The sequence below is a fragment of the Rattus rattus genome, chromosome 3, assembly GCF_011064425.1.
Source record: "Rattus rattus isolate New Zealand chromosome 3, Rrattus_CSIRO_v1, whole genome shotgun sequence".
Lineage (NCBI taxonomy): Eukaryota > Metazoa > Chordata > Mammalia > Rodentia > Muridae > Rattus > Rattus rattus.
In genome coordinates this window covers 86,704,973-86,725,964 of record NC_046156.1, presented here as the reverse complement: position 1 = coordinate 86,725,964, position 20,992 = coordinate 86,704,973, and the positions used below count along the sequence as shown (strand labels likewise).

The 20,992-nt window shown below is 45.9% G+C and overlaps 1 protein-coding gene across 3 annotated transcripts in view; it reads left to right on the top strand.

Moving 5' to 3' along the window:
- Positions 1-20,992, top strand: part of LOC116896801 (IQCJ-SCHIP1 readthrough transcript protein) — a 737,613-nt gene that overhangs the window by 677,897 nt on the left and 38,724 nt on the right. The window contains exon 1 of one of the 3 annotated variants that reach the window (XM_032898274.1): positions 5,212-5,477. The exons of the other annotated variants lie outside the window; for them this stretch is intronic. Coding sequence (XP_032754165.1) covers positions 5,448-5,477 — 30 coding nt within the window. The 5' untranslated portion in view covers positions 5,212-5,447. Of the gene's footprint in view, positions 1-5,211; positions 5,478-20,992 lie in introns of those variants that run through there. 3 annotated transcript variants of the gene reach the window in all.

Below are 20,992 nucleotides of genomic sequence, written 5' to 3'. Positions count from 1 at the left end.
TTCCATGGTAGTTCACCTTCCTCTCACCTTGCTAACCACATCCCCATGGCTTCTTGCCCTGAAACTGTGGGCTTTCACTCGAAGATTAGTTTTGGATGTGTGCAATTGTAAATCATCACAGGTCGGCTTAAGTCAACACAGATACGTGAATCTGTTATGTTACGGTTATGGACTTAAAATCATTGGCAGGACTTTCACTTGACAGAACTCAGGGTACTAATTGAGCTGTGTTCCTTTGGGAGGCTCTGGAGAAAATTCTAGGTGCGGCCAAACATCGTTTCTCTGGTGGTGTTTTCCGTTACCTTCAAAGCCAACACCACCACCACCAGACCACCAGGCAAACATTTTTTTTTCATACAGAAAGAAAAAGAATCCGTGTGTGTGTGTGTGTGTGTGTGTGTGTGTGTGTGTGTGTGTGTGTGTGTGTTTGTTGCTAGTGTCTGAGGTAAAGATTTATTGGATATTCTAGGCTGTCCCCCAGTCTCTTCAATGTCAGGATTAGTCATCTCCCATTGGTGCCTGCTGAGATCCAAACTCAAGGAAATGTTCACCCTCACTGAGAGCTCTCTTCCTCCTCTCAATTCCTAGTGAACATACACAGAACATCTCCTTGGAGGCATTTGGCTCAACTCTGTATTGTAAACAGTTGTCTGTGTGTAATCTTACGAAACCCTGCTTTGAATTGTACCCAGGAGGAATCTGTCTTAATTACAAGGTGTAAGAGTCATGGAAGCTGTTTGAAAAGGACTTGCTGGGTTGTGAAGCATCTTCAAAGGTTCGTTACTAGACTTGACACCAGCGACGACAGAGAGAACTGTCCTCCTTACCCTGGGCACTGATGGACCCCGATGTTCATAGTAGTCCTCCCGACTTCTTTGCTTTTATCATCCTAAGAGGCCACGTCCCTCAAAGCTACACAGCGCCTGGCTGCTTTCCCCTGTTGTGAAGGATGCTCACTGCCTTGCTCACCTGCCTTGCCCCCCATTCCTTCCTTCCCGACCCCTAACATTTCATTGGGAACATTTTAAATTTGTTTCACAAATTCTAATTTATATATTAGTTTCCTGTCAGAGCCCGTGAGTCTCCAGCCTTTTACAAATGATGGTTTATCTACCTCGTAAGAGTCTGCGATTGATGTCTTACTAAACATGCTCTGTCAGAGCTTTCCAGTGACCTAGTCCTCCACTCATCCGTCAGTCCGTTTCATTTACTTGACTCATCTCAGCGTAGGGCTCATAGATCAGTAAGTGTCACTGTAAAGGCATTAGCCTGAATGTACTTAACTGGAGCTTTAAAAAAAGCGTGTGCAAGTAGCTCTTTTTTTTTCTTTACCTCTTTGAGGTAAATACTATATTTAATAAAATGCAGAAATATTAATATTTACTCAGTGAAGGCTGACAAATGCATATACCCATATAAGGCAAACAGTCCGTTCTTATAGCACATGTGAGAAAGTCTCCTGTGCTCCCTGCATATCAGTCCCTGACCCAAGTTTACTTCTGATGACCCATGCATGTGACCGGTTCAGAGCAGTTCTCTGGGGCTGGGGAGATGGCTCAGGGGTGAAGAGCAGTGGCTGCTCTTCCGGAGGACCAAGGGTCCAGCCCCAGCATTCACAGGCAGTTCACAGCCATCTGTAACCCCAGTCCCAGGGTACTTAATTCTCCTCTGGCCTTCATGGGCACCACATGCGTGTGGTGCACAGACAGGTGTGCGAGTAAACAGCTAGACACATAAAATAAAAAATAAGCCTAAGAAAAATTAAAACCCAGCTCTGTATTGTGCTTCTCCTATGGGCCACGATGGAAAAAGAAAATTTGTTCTTGAGATTTAAAAACACAGTCGTTTTACAGTGGCATAAACAAGTCTGCTGATTGAGAAATGCTGTTCACTTTTCTTCCTTATATGCATACCTTGGATGGGGTTTAAGTCAAGCCACACTGATTCTGGGTTGGGCCTGCTTTGGCCCAGTCCGCGTGAGTTGGTCTCTGCTGAATCCTACTGAACGTTTGTTTGTCTTAGTCTGTCCAGGTTTCTGTAAACTACAAAGTCAGTGCCTTCTAAACAGTAGAACTTAATTTCTATCATTCTAGAAACCGTTCAAGGCACTGCGGGTTCAGTGTCTGGTGAGGGCCTGCTTCCTGATTGATAGGCAGCCCACGTCTCACTGTGCCCCTTGTAAGGTGACTGCCTGGAGCTTCTTTTAAGAGGGCATGAATCCCTCCTCATAACCTCCCAGCAGCCCCACCTCCTTATACTTCACACTGTGAATAAACTGTCTTTCTGTCAGGTAAAAGCAACCTTGTTGGACCTAGAGACTACTCAGTTGCTAGGAACTGGAAAACAATGTTGCTCTCTTGGTTTTCTTTATTTGGATACTCTTGTTTGTTTGTTTGTTTGTTTGTTTTTGTTGTTAGTGGGTGTGTTACAGCATCCTTAGGCCTCAAGTTATATAACTGCAAAGCAACAATAGTGGATTAAATCATTTCTGGAGGCCCCATCTAAATATGAAATATGGAAAGTTTAAAGTGTTTGGCTCTCTTTATTTTTACATTTCACTGTGTAGCCAGACTGTCCTCAAACATAACCCTCCCACTTCAGCTTCTTCAGTACTAGAATTATGGCTATACAGCATAGTATCTGGTACTCAGTCTAAGATTGATTGATTGATTGATTGATTTATTTATTTATTTATTTATTGGAGCTGGGGACCGAACCCAGGGCCTTGCGCTTGCTAGGCAAGTGCTCTACCACTGAGCTAAATCCCCAACCCGACTTAATATTTTAAAGTGTGTGTGTGTGTGTGTGTGTGTGTGTGTGTGTGTGTGTGTGTGTGTGTTGTTGGGGTGGGAGGTCAGTAGACAACTTACTGGAGTCTGTTCTCTCCTACCTTTATGTAGGTTCCAAGAATCAAATTGAGGTCAGGCTTGAGAGCGTTCACCCAACGAGACATCCCGTTTGCCCTTCAACTCAATGATTTTAATGGGAAGCTAAAAGATAAAAAAGTAAGTTAAAGAAAAAGAATCAGTGCTCTATAGACTTCTCTTAAGACAAAAAGGTTGTCATTATTTTTAGACAAAAATAACAAATATTAATGTCCTTCGCCAAAGTGTTTTAGCTTAAATGTTCTCCGTGGTTTTTGTTTAAAGCTTTTTTTTTTCTTTTTCCTGCGTTGGCAAATCATAATGTAAATCATAGGGTGAAGTCCTTTCCGGTGGACAGTTACTCAGACCAGCCTGCTTCATCTGTCCCTTTTTGTCTTGTTTATGCCTTCTGGGGAGTATTTGGACAGCATTTGGGATGCAAGTGTCAGAAATCTGTTCTCTCCAAAACCACCCCTAAGTCTCTCCCACTGTCTCTGGAACAACAACTGTGAAGAGTGGGATTGTGTTTAAACAAACAAAAAAGAAAAGAAAAAGGAAAAGGAAAAAAAGAAAGCACTTGATATAATGTCTTCAGGAGCTTATGTAATATATCCCAGAGTCCCCAGTTTTTAGAAAAGAACAGAGTCCAGAAAGTTGTGTGTATGTGTGCGTGCGTGCGTGCGTGCGTGCTTGTAGATTCAGGAACCAGAGTCATGGGATCAAGCCTGTTGCTCAAGTGAAGTCCCAACAGCCTTGGAAGTGAGGTGCTCTGTCTTGGAGAGTGGGGATGCCAGCCATGCTGCCTGCTCCCTTGCACTCCATACGGATGTGCTCTGTGTGCACAGCAGGGAAGGCTAGAGTTTGGATGGGCTGAGTTTTTATTGTTTTGCTTTCTGGTAGCATTTTATAGTCTTCCTTCCATCTTACGGTTGAGTAAACTTGTTACTACTCCAGACTCCTGCTTTATTATCAGATGCCCCTTGTCCAACATGGCCGACTCCCTCTGTACTGGAGGTCAAATTTAGAGAACATGGGGTTGGGCCTCTCTTACCACTTTTTATCCTCCTGATATGAGGTATGAAATGAGTGCCGCACATGGGCAAACCATAAAACTAAAGCAGAACGTAGCTTAAAATGTCAGCCTTGGGATTTTTTTCTTTAAAGTATGATGGTTTGAAGCCAGTCAGATTTTCACTGAGGACCATTTATGTCAAGAAGGGCCAGAGAGATGGACAGTTCAGTGAGTCAAAGTGCTTGCCACCAAGGCTGATGACCTCAGTTTGAGTCTTGGGACCAATGTAGTAGAGGGAAAGAACAAACCTGACTGCCACACCCTTGCCAGAGTGTGTACACACTCACCTTACAAAGAGACACAAAAGAAATGACAGTGTGAATTGTTTGGGGCAATCACGGAGTAGAAACAAGGACTTTTATTATTTTTCTCCCTTAACTTTGCATCATTGCGTTGAAGAATTCCTTGCTCCCTTCTACATAGCCTGGAGTCCTAGAGTGGCCCTTGAGACCATTCAGAGATTGGACCCCATTTTCTCCCAGAAACATATGTGATCCAACCTGTCTTTCATTTGATTATGATCTATAGGTCCCAAGTTCTTCCCACGCAGGTTCTGAGGATAGTCTGTCCCAGAGATCACCTGTGTTACATCAGGATGTCTGTATATTCAAGTCATGGATTAGGTAATTTACACATGCAAGGCCCTACCTTTTAAAAAAAAGTTTAATTTTTATGTAATGAATAAGTAATACCAACCTTAACATTTTAATAAGTTTCTCCAAAAATTATAGAAATAATGGTTCCATCATATTTTTGTTTGAGTAAAAGCAGTTAAGTAATTGAGGTATCCTTTTTTTTAATTACAAAATATTTTACAAAGTATTTTAGTGAAAGCCCTTCCTTTAGTTAGAAAGTTGACAAGACACTTTAAAAATGAAGCATGAATCCAAACCTTGCATGTATGTATTCAGAATGTACTGTTCCCTTTAGCACGCTAAAAGTTCCAAAAAGATCTTTAAGGCTTGGCTTTCATAAACACAAGCCAAGCAGCAATAGCGGGCAGGAAGGATGCTTGCTGTAGCAGGTTAGGAATGTCCAACTGCAACATTGATTTGTGTCTGTCGCTCTCTCTCTCTCCCTCGCTGGCCTTTTTCTCTATAATGAGTACTAGAATGTTTCCACATCAGTTAACTGCCTTCATAAAGCACCAGAAGGTCACACCAGCCCCAGACAGATCCTTTTCTTTGTGCCTATAATATAATTGGCTGATTGTGCGGGTGATGCGCCCGCCCCCTCCCCCAGGCCGGTCCCAGCTCGGCTCAGCAGCCTGCCTCCCGGTTCCGGAGGAGCAGAGCAGCTCGGAGGCTTCAGAGCAAGCTCTGTGGCTGCGCGCTTCCCAGCACAGGCAGTGCCACTGCGCAGGTTGCTCAGCGGAACAGCATCCATTTTAATCTGCGGGGAGCCCCTGCCTAACCAGGGCGTTCTCCCGCGCCTGTGGATGCTCAGCGCTTCCCCTGCGCAGCCTCGCCCAACAGTCCAGCTTTGGGGTCTGCGTCCTAGGATGTTCTGAGATGGTACATCAGGAGAACTGCTCGTACCAGGTAAGGTTGGAAAGACTGGTTCTGAGGCCCTTACCCTATGGGAGAGGCCTTCCTCTTCTAGGGCAGCAGGTTGCCTCTTGCTGGATTTTCAGGGGATTTTTGCCATCCTGGGCTCCACTCCCGGCCTTCATTGCATACAGTATCTGAATTCTAATGAGGCTTTCTGAGGAGTAATGGGGCAGAAACGCCGCTCCTTTAGCCTTTAAAGCGTTTGTGGAATACATGGTGGTGATGTGTGCTCTGCACACTGTAGGTCTGTGCAAATGAGAGAAACTGCTCCGAACTGTAATTGAATTTAAGGCGGGGGTGGGGGGGTCATACAAAACTGAAAAAAATGTGATTACCGTCCATTGCATAAGAGGTCAATTACTTAGGATCCAGTTTTTAAGACTGTCTATGAGAAAATTATTTGAATTAAAAGTCCTAATTGATGATCGTAGAATTTTTCATAAACCCAGTCAGCAGGCATTTGGCGTTTCAAGTTGCACTGGCCTATCTTTATGGACCTGTTTTTGCCTGTGTGCTCTTTTAAATGGTTAGTAGGTAAAAATGGCAGTATGGGTGTGGATTAAAAACTTCACATAGAAAAAAAAATTCAATAACACATGTTCGTCTTTTAACGTGCTAATTTGCTATCTGGGGTTAGGAATTCAACACTTCAGACAATTTCCAAAGCTCCCTTCCGTAGCGTTTCGTAACTCCTTCCTACCACTTGGACCGTAGAGGCAACACTGTAAACAGCAAGAATTGTCTCAGAGAAACTGCCGTGTGCAGCGGCATGGCTGGTTCACATCCTGGGTGGTTGGAATTGAGATATTACTCACCTGCTGGAGTTTCTCAGAGACCAGCTCCCTAACCTAACAATGCCTCTTCCTTGTGAGAGGTAGGTTACCTGAGACAAGCAGGTGTTTCTCTGAGGGTCACGTTTCACAGAGTGAATGTCTGCAAGGCGGAAAGGGGTGCATTTCACAAGACTCAAGGAAGGCAGCTGTTGCTAGCTAAGTAAAAGCACGCCTATGAAATATATCTGTGTACTATTTTTGTGCTTAATAATCGGAATTTTTATAATCATGGGCCTGTTTTTATAGCCTTTTCATTTTACGGGATATTTAGTTCCACATACAGATCCTTAGGTGTCAGGATTTGTGTCTCAAAGGCATTCTTTCCACGAGAGTCAGAGAGCTGAGAAGAGGCACACATATAGGGTGGGGAACATCAGGCTTCCATAGAGAGCCTCGTGTTGCATGACTCAATACGGCTGCAGGAGATTAAATTAGTGTCATAATTAAAATAGTTTTCCGTCTCTGATTTTCAGAGAAGCTCTGTAATTTATGTTGAAGGGGAGGTTACTGGAGGATCACTCCCTATGTTTTTTTCATTAGGCCAAACACAGAGTCATTGTTTTTGGAAGGTAAATAATTGGTCAGTCTCAGCAGTTTCATCTGGAGAGGGAGGGGTCGCGTCAGCCACATGTTCCTTCCAAAGGAAGGCAGATGTGTCCTGACAGGAGCTGAGTATTAGCAGTGGCACTGTGTGTTTAATGGTTTTGAGGTCTCCATTGCTTATTCCCACAGTAAAATTGTGTGTGTTAGGGTTGTAACGGAAATGGTAGTTAATCGATTGTGCATCACCAACGGGGGTAGGTGTGTGGACTCTTCTGAAATGCTTTCCTTCAGGACTGGCTGACAGAAACAGAAATGTTAGCCCCGATGCCAAGTCTTAATCCCGCTTAGAAACCTTGGTTTTAGAGCCCATCTGTCATCACATACGATTGGGTTTAGAAAAAGTGATTTCTCTAAATCCTTAGCTTGATGTGGTCCCAAGTCACTGGTGCTACCAACATTTTTTCCCTCAGAAACTCGCCCCCCCCTTTTTTCTGTCTAAGGCCTATTTATTTGTTAAGGTGACAGCTCAGAGTGGTTGGGGCATGTGGCTTAGGTTAGTGGGCCCTTTTGTTTTGGTTAATTTTTAAACCAGAATCTCACTATGTATACAAGACAGGCGTGGAACTCACAAATGTCCTCCTACCTCTGCCTCCCCAGTGCTGAGGGCCTCTGCCACCAATCCCAGCAGGTGAGCGTTCTTAAAGGGTTAACAGAGTTTCGCTGGCGGATTGATTATCATCTCCCATCGATGATGTCTACTGGGATTTCTGGAGAACATTGTAATGGAGCAGCCATGAGTGGGGGTTCACACTCCAGTCTCGTGAATGACCGCCACTACCATTGCTGTCATCGTATGGCAACCAAGTCCTTCTAAATGGCTTCCCCAAATATCATCCCACTTAGAAGAGGGACCCAGTTATCCATAGGACCTGGGGTTCACACCAATGTCTCCGACCGCTCCACCCCCCAACTCCATTCCCTGCTGGGGTTCAGCTCTGCTTGCCTTTCTTCCTCTGTTCAGTCCCTCTGGTCCATCTGGCACATGCCCCCAATACGCTTGTCACATTTACCATTTACCGTCGGGTACACACTTGGGCTAAAACATTGCCCGCCCTTCATCTGGAATCCACAGTGCACGGAGCAGCCCTGCCTTACACCTCGCACTTTCTTCAGGCCTTTTCTGGGGTGCCACCTCTTCAGACGTCTTCTCCGGACTTACTCCACAAGTCCCAAGTTTTCCTATTTCTGGTTCAACATTTTCATTCTAGTTCCCAAATTTGTTTTTATACTAAGCACGCACCTCCATCGGTCAGTGCCGATTTTACATCACTGCCGGTCTGGGTTCGGTCTCCATTCCTGTGTGAGAAGGGTTCTTTTCTAAGGCCTCCAGTACCATGCATTGACAGACATGTCTGACCAGGTGGAAAAGGCATCGCACATGCTCCCCCCCCCTGCCCCCTGTGGACTTGCTTTTCTGAGAGGGATGCGGACTGCCCTCTTTCCCCTTATGTCAGTTTTCCCATCTCTGAAAAGGGTTTTGCCTGTTGACACGGCATGACCGTTGTCTGGTCCTCTGCCGGAGGAGGCCACCCTCTGCATAAGCAAGTCAGCCATTGCTAATTTAGAGCCACCTTGCCCCCGCAACTGTTTCTTCTGTGTTTTTGGAAGCTCATCAAGCCATGTGTCGCTTCCGTCTCGACTGTTTCAGGCTGATAGAAGTACAACCAATCCCACTCTGTTGGTGATCGTGTTGCCCAAGAGCTTATGTGTCTCTGCTGAAGCAAGTGTCTGGGTATCCTGTGCCCCAAGCAACCTGAGCCAAGAGAGAGTGGGCAGAGGAATTCTGCTGGGGAATTTTCCATGATAGTTTCAGGTCATCCTGCGTTTCTGGTCTCTCTCCCAGGGTTCACATGAACCTCGCGCTCACTAAGACTTTGTGTTGTCACTTACGGTCTTCACCCTGTTAAAAGCAAGAGCTGTCGACCTCCATTTTCCCAGTCTTGGGAGGAAGCCAATCTCTTCTTCCAGCAGAGAATCTTGCCCACAGCTTCAGGCCTGGCAGCCTTCAAAAGGCCAAATTCTTCTAAGTTGTTTCTGATGGACAGCTTAGAAATATTGTTAACTCGTAAGCACAAGTTTAGGTCAGCGGGGTCCATTGAGCTTAAAAACTCCCAATTTCTCTCTCTTCTCCTGCAGTTTTGTTTTCGGGGTAAAGTACAGAATGGGAAAACAATGACAGGCTTTCATCCCTCGCTTGCTGTCACTGAAATGACCAGCTCTGATCCAGATCGCACCCTTGAATTCCTAGCTACTGTAGCTACTGTGGGAATGGAGACACACAGAGGAGGAGAGATAAAAGGGCATGTGACTGCCTCTCTTCTACCTCCCTCCCAGCTCAGTCCCTTCTTCAAGCACAGCCAGGAACCCTTAGTGCTTCTGCAGTCCCTTCAGATAGATTCCAGACCCTTTTGCATGGATTCAAGGCCTGGCAGGGATCCAGACCCAGGACTGAGTACTCCTCCCTCCCTCTCTCTCTCCCTCCCTCCCTCCAGATTGCCGCTGCCCCCACACTTTGTCCCTGCTGTGCTGTCTCCAGCTGGGATGCCTTCCACCCACACGCCACCTGCCCACACCTTTTGCCAGCTACTTTTGAGGCGCAAATGCCACCACCTCCTGCAGAAAAACTTCCTCCCCGCCCTCAAATGTCTCCCCAGCCCTCTTTTCACTTCCTTAGTGCTTCACCAGGCCCAAGGCTGTGTGTGGGTCTGCAGTCTCCCATTGGAGAAAGACCCATAAGACAAGATCCTTGTTCCATTTTTCAGAAGGCCCCCACCTTACACATAGATTGTATGCTTATTAAATGCTTGTTGGACCGAACTCCATTTCCTGCACTTGGTGTGTTCTGAGCCCTGAGAACCAGAGAGCAACCCAGATCTCCGCCTTGCAGCAGGGGGTCAGCAAAGCGGACCCCAGTACTGTAGGGACCAGCTACTAGGCTCCTGACCCTCCATGCTTTACCAATGCTGACCTTACCAATGCTTTAAACACCCTGTATGCCAGAACAGAGACACAGGGCCACACACAGGCCGTGGCTGAAGATGCACACACATCCCAGTCCAGCCTGGGAAATACCTCCACGCCTGCTGATTTCACCCCAAGATTTTGCCATCCTGACGCTCACGCTATATCGTCGGGCCTGTTTGCACTTTTTTTTCTTTTCCTTGTAAGTTTTATTATTTGAAAAAAAAATGTATGCAATAAATGAAACTATCACACACCAAAATTAAGCAGACCCAAGGTCGCCACTAGCTGAACGTCTTCTATACAGATAGAATTGGCATTCAAAACAGAAGCTCCTTGGAACCTTTACGCTGTTTTACTCACTTAATGTTAAATAGTATGCACCCATCCACCATCCAAACAAACAGAGCCGTCATAAACAGAACTAGAAAAACAATTAGCTTTATATTCTCCTTCATAACTCATGCCATTACCTGCATTCACTCCTTCCTCACCCCTCGTTAACTCTCCCAGCTTACCTCAGAGAGTCCACTAAGTCAGCCATCATGGTCTAGCTCCAGGTACTTCCATACTTAGTTGAGGCTAGTACTCACCCAGAAGCTGCCTTTCCAGCCCCCTCTTTTCTTTTCTTTTCTTCTCCTTTCTTTCTTTCTTTCTTTCTTTCTTTCTTTCTTTCTTCCTTTCTTCTTACTTCCTTCCTTCCTTCCTTTCCTTCCTTTCTTTCTTTCTTCCTTTCTTCCTTTCTTTCTTTCTTTCTTTCTTTCTTTCTTTCTCTCTTTCTTTCTTTCTTTTATCCTCTTCCTGCTTCCCGTCTTTGCCTCAGTCCCTCTCCCTCTCTGCACCTCTGCTTAGGACCAAACCCAGGGCCTCTTGAACATCAGGAAAGAATCTACCATTGAGCTGTAGCATCATCCCCTGCCTTAAGCAGGACAGCCCAGTGATCCTGGTGACTTACCCTCCTAAGTAGCTGAGGTTACAGGCTTGCACCACCAAGTCCACCTGATGCGTTTGTTAATAACATTACCTCTTCCGAAATTTGGGTTTGGTTGTTTTGTTTGTTTTGCAAGACAGATTGGGGGACATGGAGCACAATTTGTGGGAGCTCGTTCTCTCTACCACCTTGTGGTTTTCAGGTATCAAACTCAGGCTTGGCAGCAAATGCTTTTTACCCATTGAGCATTTTTGCTACCTCGCACGTTTTACCCTATTCCGTTACAGGACAGAGGGGTAATTTCACTGCTTCACAGAGCACTAAGTTTTCTGGAGCAAATGCTGTAGAAGTGCCATGCCCAGCTCACAAAACAAAAGATACCCTATCTTGGTCTCGAACAATCAGACTAGGGAGTGTATCAGTTTAAGTAGTCCATCAAGATACCCTCAGATTCTCAGTAGAGAAAGCAGTAAACAGCCTGACAAGGCCAGGTTCAGGTGGCTCATGGAATAGTGAATGGAAGCAAAGGCGTTCATCTGTCCCTGTTGACAGCAACTCCTTTCCTTCTCCCTTCCCAAGAATGAGAGAACAAGGTGTCAAACTGGAGTTCGCCCAAGAGTTCCAGGATAAGCCTGGGTTCATCTGCATGGGGGGAAAACCCACACCACTTCGGGAGGAAAAGGGAGCTTCAAGGCATTTTCGTGCACTGTTTTGACACAGGCTTTTAAGTATAAGTTCAGTTGCCTCTCTCAGTCTATAGGTTTTGCTCTCGCTGTGAAGTTTTGATTTCACGGAAGATAGCCCTGAGAGTATTCTAGCTTAATACTTTTGCCTGGTTAGAGAATAGCTGTGTTCTGTCTGTAACAGTAACAACTCAGAAAGTAATTCTGGGTATAAATGTCTGTATGGTTTGTCTTTAGCCGAGATGTCTGAAAATCTAATTCTGTGCTTTCTCACAAGTGACAAGGGCTGATTATGGGAAAGATGATCCTTTAGGGTTCAGGGTGAAGGTCATCTAACAGACATGTAGTGCAGGCCGTTCTTGTAGGGGACTCAATCTTCATGAGCCAGACTTGGTGATTTAAAGAAGTAAATATTTAAAGGCTATTTCAATTCGCAGATGTTAGACGGGACTGGTGGTGGTAATGGGGGTAGGAAGGAAAGAAGCGGGACACCTTTGTGGTATACATCATCACACTGAAGCCTTTGGAGAGTAGGAATCCCACCTCACGTATATATGTGTATATGCATGTACATATAAATATAGACTCTTGGCTGACCAATCACCATTTCACAAACACAAGGAACATTAATAGGGCTGTATACCAACCGGGCCAATTTTCATTATATATTTATATTCTGTATACCAGGGGAGAATTTCAAACTTTGATCTACACTGTATTGAAGCATCAGAAACCTACTCAGCCTCCTGAAATAGAAAGTAATTTGACAAAATTGCTTGAGTTCAAAAGAAAGCAGCCGTCACAGAAGCCTAGTGGCAATCAGAGAGCCATTATGGAGTGGCACCCAGAGACAAACATAATGGGAGCATTAGTCGTCCTACCTGGAAGCTGGGTCAGGGGCTGTCAGAATGAGTGCAGAGGAGTTTCTGGGACCCAGGATTTCAGCCTGGCAGGAAGACTCACAAGCATGGTCCTCCACCCTTGGGTATGGAAAAGCATTTGACATCAGCTTCCAGCCTTGACTCCTCTTCCCCACCCCCACCCCCAATCTCAGTATTTTAATGTTTCTAACCTACAATTCTTAAAGCGCTGCGAATTTTCGTGGATTTTTCCCCCCAGCCATACGGATGCCTTAATTGAAAAGCAAACCAAATGCGGACAAGCTTTACGGAGAAGGAAAATTTGTTTGAAAGCGACTCTAACGTTGAAGGAGGGACACGGGCGCTAAAGGGACAGATGGATCAGAAGGCTGAAGGGTTAATGAAGATTAACTAGAGTTCCCACCTGTGAATAGAAGAGGCTTTTGACAGTCCATAAGTGATTTCCCAGTAATGCGCTCCGGGTTCTCAGAGTCAATAATTCCCACCAATGGCTGATAATGATCATGTAAAAGCATTAGATCACAGGAGAAATATGCCCTGCTTGGCTTGGCGTCCTTGGATTTCAGGGTAGGGAGTGGTGCTTTCAGCCTCAGACTCTGAGAGGCTATAAGCACATTAGAGAGAGAGAGAGAGAGAGAGAGAGAGAGAGAGAGAGAGAGCGCATTAGTATCTAGGCCTGTCTTCTTCCTGCATAGTTCCTTTTAGGCCATTCTCTGCAGGAAGGACAGACATAATGGCGCGGCCTTAGCTTCATAGCTGCTGCAAAGCCTCCCACCCTATATTCAGCTCCTGTCTGCCAGGGCAGAGGCTGGGTTTGTTTTATCCAGTCTTGTGTTCATTAGGACCGCTTGGAAGTGAAATTTGTTACACTGCTGATCTCAAGCAACAAAAATCAGGGTCTTGCCACCCTGTCCAGAAATGCAGTATGAAACAGAAGGAAGACGACTAATAATGATTTGTTTCCCTGCGCTCTCCCAGAAGTGCTTCAGGAACATGAGGTGCATTTGGACGTTGCAGGGATCCTCAGAAGTACAGCTTCTGACTTGGTAGGCCTCCAGTTGGCCCTGAGATGTGTTTCTACAGGCCCTAGGCTTTATGGATGCTCTGCTCCATGAGTACCAAACTCTAGAGAGCGTGAAAGGTCACTTTGTCACCCATGATCGGACACTGATGATCAGACCACCTGGAGAGGGTTCGAGCAGTGACCCCGACCCCGTGTGTGCGGAGAGCCCACTCTGGGAGTCACTACTGCGCTCCTTCAGCAGACTCCAGCTCTTACAGCCCTGCTCTGGGAGGCGGCTCTGAGTAGCCTGTGGGAACCCGATACTTACTTGGGATGAAAAAGGAGTGAGTTCCTTCTGTGCTTTCCTACTGCCCATCCTCATAGTTTTTGTACGGTAGTGAAATCAGTTGGACTCAGGGTTCTGTTTCTAAAAGATGATATTGTTGATGCACATACTTATACATTTGTATGTACAAACACATAATCAGTGCATGGTTAATAATACATTTGTATTATGTACATAATATTGATTGTATATATTACATATAAACAAATATATACTATACAATAATACAAATGCACTATTGTTTGTAAAAATTGTGTAATTAATGATAAAAGTGTAGTTTTCCTAATTCTAACTCTGTACTGAAGGCAACCCAGTTATAATGAAGGTAAAGAGGTTTTGTCAGAATTTAACGGGTCTTGATGCCTTACGATTTCTAAATTTTTACTCCTGCTCGTTATCAGTTGTAGGTTGCTAGTGACTTACGGTAGAGACCCAAATGAGTGACTGAAATTGACTGTGCTGTAGAACAAACAAGGAGGGAGACGTGAATCAGCTGCAGTAGTAACTGCCTCTCCTCTGAGGAAGCCAGTTCTCTAGACTCCACCCTGCAGGCTGTGTATAGTTCTTCTGAGGAAGCTGTCCTAACAGCTCGGTGAAACTGTCCTATAGGCAGGTAGCCTTCCTCCCTCATGGGAGCCCCACAAACAGTGTGGGTTGAAAGTCAGTAATGTTAGCTCTTGTTGCTTGTCACTGTGGACGGAGCATCTGGAGGAAGGTTTCCAGCCAGGCAGGTACTCCTCACTGTTCGCTATGCAGAAACTCCTCAGTGAGGGCTCACCATAGGCAAAGCAACTTTTCAGATGCTGTGGGGCGAGTAAAGTGACTAAGCACAAATCCTGTTCCCCTAGGGGGAAAAATGCCTAAAGCAGTAATGTCTGTCAGAAAGAAGCTACTTGGTTCCTGAGAACTCCACGGTAAAGCAGAGGAGAAAATTCGCCAGACCGTGTGCTAGGCAGCTTTCCTTCCAGTTCCTAAGGCGCCAGCAGCAGGAGGGTTGCGGCAGTGCGTGCCGGGTGTGCCAGCTGTATGATTTACACCCAGCCTATGACTGGGGAGTGCTGCTGGACTTCTCTTCAACACATCCTAATTAAAAAAAGAAAAAGGCACCACCTTTATCATGGCCGTGTATTGCTCTGGGGGTCAGCCAGTAGGAGGCTCTAACACGCCCATTTACAGTGTGGCCACCAAGGCAGAGGACCTAGATTCAAATTCCTGCCTGACTGGCAGTTTAGGTAGGTAGACCCTTACTTAACATCCCTAGGTGCCCCTCCCCCCTCGGCTCTAAAATGCAGCTGGCAATGGTACATATGCCATAGGGTTACTGGGAGAGGACACACAGGGAGAGGAAATACACGTAAGGTGCCTGGCCTCAGTAAAGCACACATGTTGTTTTACGTGGTTGCATGTTGTGTAAGATTTGTGCTTTCGTCCATCCCCTCTGTTTGGTTAGGATACAGAGGACCATTCAAGGCAGGAGCATTGTTTTAACCCCGTAGCTTTGACCTTTGTGACTGCTTTGCACTGCTGTCACAGCCCTAGCCAGCACTCAGTAGCCCCCATTGCCACACCATCCAGACAAACACTCCAGGACACTGCCATCCGGAATGAGAGTCCAGGGGTCTGGACCAGAGTAAGACAGAGCCTTGCAAATGTATCCCACAAGATGAAACTTGTCAGTGTGATACCTTACAAAAGGGCTATTCATCCCCTTGGGAGCGGAGAGGACTGGCTGGGGGGGTGGTGAGGGAATGGAATAAAAGGATTTAGATTTGGATCTGGGCTGTGAGAAGAAAATATTTGCCTGATAGAAGCAGGCCTACCATAAAGGCCATTGAGCTGTGTTTATATCACAAGTCTAACACAAATTGAATTTAAAAATATTTACAGAGGTAAACAGCTAAAGGTGAGCCTGCGAGCAGAGGTTGAGATGCCGGACAAGGTTCTATTGGATGGCATTTTCCTTCAGACCTGTTCGTAACAATGTTGCGGTTGCTCAGGAATGTGTACTGGAGAATTGATTGACTAGTGCCTTTGCAATTTTCCGTGTGAGCATTTCAGAAGGTAAGGCCTGTTGCTAAGTGGAAGCTTGGCCTTTGAGTTCTTCTGTGGCTGGTTTCCCCTGCAAACCATTACTGAAAAGTCATAGCATTTTCGTTTGTTTGTTTATGGGAGTATTAATTTGATGCGCATGAGTATGCTTGAGTGTGCCTGTGAACTTCTGTTTGTCTGCTTCTTTGAGCCAAGCATCCTCCAGCTGTGGACCTTTCCCTGGCTGCCTGTAAAACCCATAAACAAACCCAGAAGCCATGGGGAAAGCTTAAAGAGAGCGAGAGAAAAGAAAGCGTGCTTCTGTAGAAAAGCCCGCCACTAGCTGAATCTTAAAAGAAAAGTTGATGGATCTCTTTCTCTTGCCCATGTTAAAAGGACAAAGCCGTGCTCCTGGGGCAGAGAGGGGTTTCTGTGGGTTGGAATCAGTCTCAGTCCTGGGCTTAGTGCTCATTCCAGACGATGAAACTTCTACATCTCATAAAGGATTTGGAAAAAAAGAAATGTAGTGGTCAGTCCCCGTTGGTCATGGGGGAAAAAATGGGAAACATCTGTCTTACGGGTCACCTTAAATGATAGTTTTTGTTCCATGTGGGGCACCCGACTCAGCTCACAGTGAGATCTCTCGGGCTGCAAGTTTTTGTGTCTATTTTTATCCCGCAGTCTACTGGCTTCAGAGTGCCTCACCAAACTCCAGTTCACGCTGGGCCCTGAACTGGGGTCAGGTCAGCTGGCTGAAGCCTCCTGTCCCTCCTCTCCCTTGTTGGGAGCAGGAAAGGTGCTGCAGAGGAGTCTGGGCCAGATCATTCAGGGAAGGTGACAGCAGATGGTAGGCAGGCCGGACTCTCAACAAGCCAGTCGTCAGGAACGGAGTGCACCTTACAGCAGGCAGCTGCCCAGTGCCCGGGAGAAAGAAGCCAGGCAGGCCGGGCGGGGCAGTGTCTGAGGCAGAAAGGGGCAAGGACACCACAGCCAAGCACAGGCTCTTCATGCCAGCATGAGTGGTCACCAAGGTACTGGGCAGTTGGCACTTCATCCTGTCAGGATTCATGGGAGATTATTTCTTAAGTGAAATTCTAAAGAGTTAAAGGATGAATTTGGACCGTGATGGAATGGACGATGACATCATCAGTCGAGAATCTCCATTGGATTTGGAGGGGAATTATAAAAAGGTAAGGGGGGGAGTGCTTTTGTTTATAAACAATTGGACCATTTTTCTAAAAGGGAGGAAGGTTGCCCTTGAGGAAGTTTGCCAAATTCCACACACAGTGGTCATTGCCGTTATACACTGAAGAAAAACTAAACGCACAGAATTAACCACAGTAAGCTTGGAGACCCCAGTTCAGGCCCCTGGTTCTTCTCAGCTTGTTAATACAACAACAGCTAAACCGTACATGTCAGTGTTCCAAAGTTGAGAGAATTTCTATTATGTGCTTCCTTGCAAAGCAGCATTTTATGCAAAGGGATTTTAAGAAAAATAATTGACATATCTTAGCACTTCAGTAGAAACAATTACTCAGTAGGGCTAACGGATGTAAGTTTGTTTTTAAAAGGGAAAAAAATAAAAATGTTTTACAGAGAAGTTTGGGATCTTAAAAAATTGATACAATATCTGTTCATTGTGTTCGCCTTTTCTTTTGAAAGTCAGTTAAATATATTTTGGGAATGTTTTATGTGGTCATTGTCTGGTAATAACAGGCCCAAGTAAAAATAGCTTTAGTTATATGGGCGAGGTCATGAAATCAAGCTACAAGTACATGCTTGTCTGCCCACAGCAGCCTAAACACACACAGCCCTCCATTCTCTGTTATTGACAAAGTCAAGTGCAGGGCTTAGCTGGACAGCATGAAGAATTGGATCCTCCATTCACTCAAAGATGGCATTAGTGGTTTTGCCCAGAGTGAGATATAGGAAGAAGTTTCTAGCATGTTCATTCCTCAAATATAGCCGGCTATGACATCTGGGCCTTAAACTCTGCATGTGAATGTGAAGGCTCTCTAAAGTATTTACTGTATATCTTATTATTTCATAATAATTTGTATTCTTTATCCAGGGGGTAGAACTTTAAACGTCATGGGAGATCTCAGTGGCTGGGCCATGTCACCCTATGTGTTTTTCATTTTTTGTGTTCTCCAACCAGGGACTAAGAGCTCAGTGTGGTGACTTTGTGTCCTGAAACCCCAGCTGTCCGCCCTTCCCCCGCTGAGCGGAAGCTGGTACACAAAAGACACTTGGGACACTCCACCATCAGTCAGATCACTTACCCAACCCTGCCGAGCAAGGGTGTCGTTCTCCTGTGTCCTGTCTTCAGTGCCAGAGAACTGGTCACAGTTTTCTTTGTCAACTTTTTTTTTTTCAGATTTAAAAAAAAAAAAAGTCCAGATCAGTTCACAGTAAGGAAAAAATGAAAGGCATAGCGTTACTAATTCGCTAACAATAAAATCATGGCCACTCTGCTTGTTCTACCTAGAAACAAGGAGGGAACCAGATGCCTGGAATAAGTGAGCCGTGCTTCAGCCGGCAACCTGAGACAGGGCTGGCCAAAGCTACAGTTACGCAGGGCTCCAGGAGCTTAGAGACACCACCTTCAACAAAACATAGTGTAGACCACCAAGGCACACAGGCAGTAGAAGGCCATGTGCAGTTTCAGGAGAAATAATACTGACAGGTTAGTACAGAACAAACAAGCAACCTACTAGGTGAAGCCTCTAGACATGTGGGGTGCTACAGGTTTGCAGTGTTTGGGACCCAAAACGCAAGCTTCTTAGTCACCCTTCTCGGGGCAAGTGCTTTGCTGTTTGTGCAGTGTTGCTTCTACTTGGTCATTGTGAAGGCCTCATTATACTTAGAGGGGAAAATTTGTAATTTTCTTATGAGCTTCTAGTGAAGTTGATCAACATAGGCTTTTTTTTTTTCCAGAGAAAAACAGTTCTCAGTGTAAAAATCCAAATTCCCCTTTCAAAGTTCTTTTCCCCTTAATGTTTTTGGTCTTTGGTTAACTAAGGAAAACAGTACATGACATGCCATAGAAAGCACTCTACAGGCATTTTGATCCTGCATCTATCAGTTAAATGGAATGGGCCTGTGCCTCAAGTATACATTTATTTGATTGCAAAAGATTTAGCATTATAAATATACATGTCTAAAACATATGCACAAATCGCTAAGAGAATAAAATGCTTATAAATGAAAGTAAAATTCCAAATGACACCTTCCTTTCTGTGAACTCTCCCTTCATTAAGGTCCAGCATCAAAACCAGTTGGAAAAATCAGTGTTTGCTGCCCAGGTGCTGCACAATTCCCTGAATGGGTCACATTAATAAATACCACATGCGTATAGGGATTGTTTTACAGGGCTGTTTTAAAGTCAGACAAACAGCCTTCAGGGGGAAAGGTCACTTTCCGATGACTAAAATTAGATTCACCGAGGCAGAGGAAGGAAAAGATTATGCAGCTGTCCCTTTTCCTTGGGGAAGGCCTGCCTGTAGGAAAGATGTTTCATTAAGAACCCGGCTTATTTAATAACGAGAGTAAAACCAAGCTAAAGAGAGAGCAGATCACAGTACTTAGGAGGGAACATGGAGATCTTGTCCGTGAATGAGGGATCTGTGCTTAGCCCACCACTCCCCTGCTCCACTGTGGCCACTTCTGAGTCTCTGCAGAAGAACTGAAGAGGCCTGAGAGACGACACATGCTGCTCCTGCTCACGACCCAGGTTTGGCTCCTGGCACCCACATGGCAGCTTACAGCTACCTGTAAATCCCATTCTAGGGGATCTGACAGTCTCTTCTGGCCTTCTCAGAACCCAGGCCTACATAGCACACATACATATGTGCAGGTGAACACTCGTACTCACAAAAAAGTAAGTCTTTAGAAGAAGGAGGAGGAGGAGAAGGAGGAGAGGAGGTAGAAAGGAGGAGGAGGAGGGGGAAGGAGGAGGAGGTGGAGGAGGAGGAGAGGGAGGGGGAAGGAGGAAGAGGAGAGAGAAGGAGAAAGGGAGGAGAAGAGGAAGAGAAGGAGGAATAGGAGGAGGAGGAGGAGGAAGAAGAAGAGGAGGAGGAGAAGGAGGAGGAGGAAGAAGAAGAACAAGAAGAAGAGGAGGAGGAGGAAGGACAAGAAGAAGAAGAGGAGGAGGAGGAGGAAGAACCACCACCACCACAGAGCGTGTGTCAGGAGACAAGGAGGCCTTCAGAATATGTCCACCATCCTCATGCATCCATTCCCCTCCATCCCTCCAACATCCACCTCCTCCATCATCCCCAGCAGCCTGTTGATCACTTAGACACTGCATCAAGGTCATGGACGGGAGGCTGAGTCTTCCCTCTAGGCGCTGCGATTTGTTACATGAATAGGTGCACACAGCCTAACACTGGCTCCAGTCCTGTCCACAAGTCCTTCTGTTCCCAGGCCACTGTGCACAGAGAAAGGGAAGCAGTGCAGTCCCAGAACCTGGCAAGCTCAGCTTTGTCCCACAGAGGTGTCATCCCAAGTGTCTTCCATCTAATTACAGTGAAAGATTAGGGAGGACCCCATGGAGGGGAAAAAAAACCATAAAAGGCTGGAGGGAAAATATTTAACGTGAAGCCGCAGCTGCGCCTCATGTTTCTTTAAAAGGTGAATGGAAATGACTGCCTGAGATAAACTGCAATAAACAGGAGCAGGGGATGCCAGCTGCCATTCCTGACAAGCTCTGCCCTCCCCACACAATTACCGAGGCAAAGCAGCCGCCGACCTCCATTAACCCTCACGTCTCCCCGTCTCAGAGGCATGAACGTGCTTGAAGAACCAAGTTAGTCACCCAAGCCTGGGCCCTGGGCCCCATGTGTGTTCCCCCTGCCTCTGCCACCTCAGGGAAGTCCTTTCCAGTTTTGGGCCCAGGGTCTCCTTTTCTTCAGAGTGAGGAATCCAAGGTCCTCAGTGTGGAGCCCTTGGCTTTGCGCTCTGTCACCCGATGGCCGCACCTCCGTCAGCCGCGATGGTCAGGGGATAGGCTGTCTCTAGAGTGCTCAGTGAAACACTGAGCACATAAGGTTTCTTCTTGTCAGCAAACCGTGTGCACACCTTCTCATCTTCACCTCCTTCTTTCTCCTCTACTTCCTCCTCTTAGGGATTATGTTAGGGGACTAGCTCTTTCTTTGGGGAGGATCAGCATGGTATTTTATGGAAGCTGAGATCTAATTCTCACACATCCGAATTCCTCTGGGGCCAGGAATGATGGT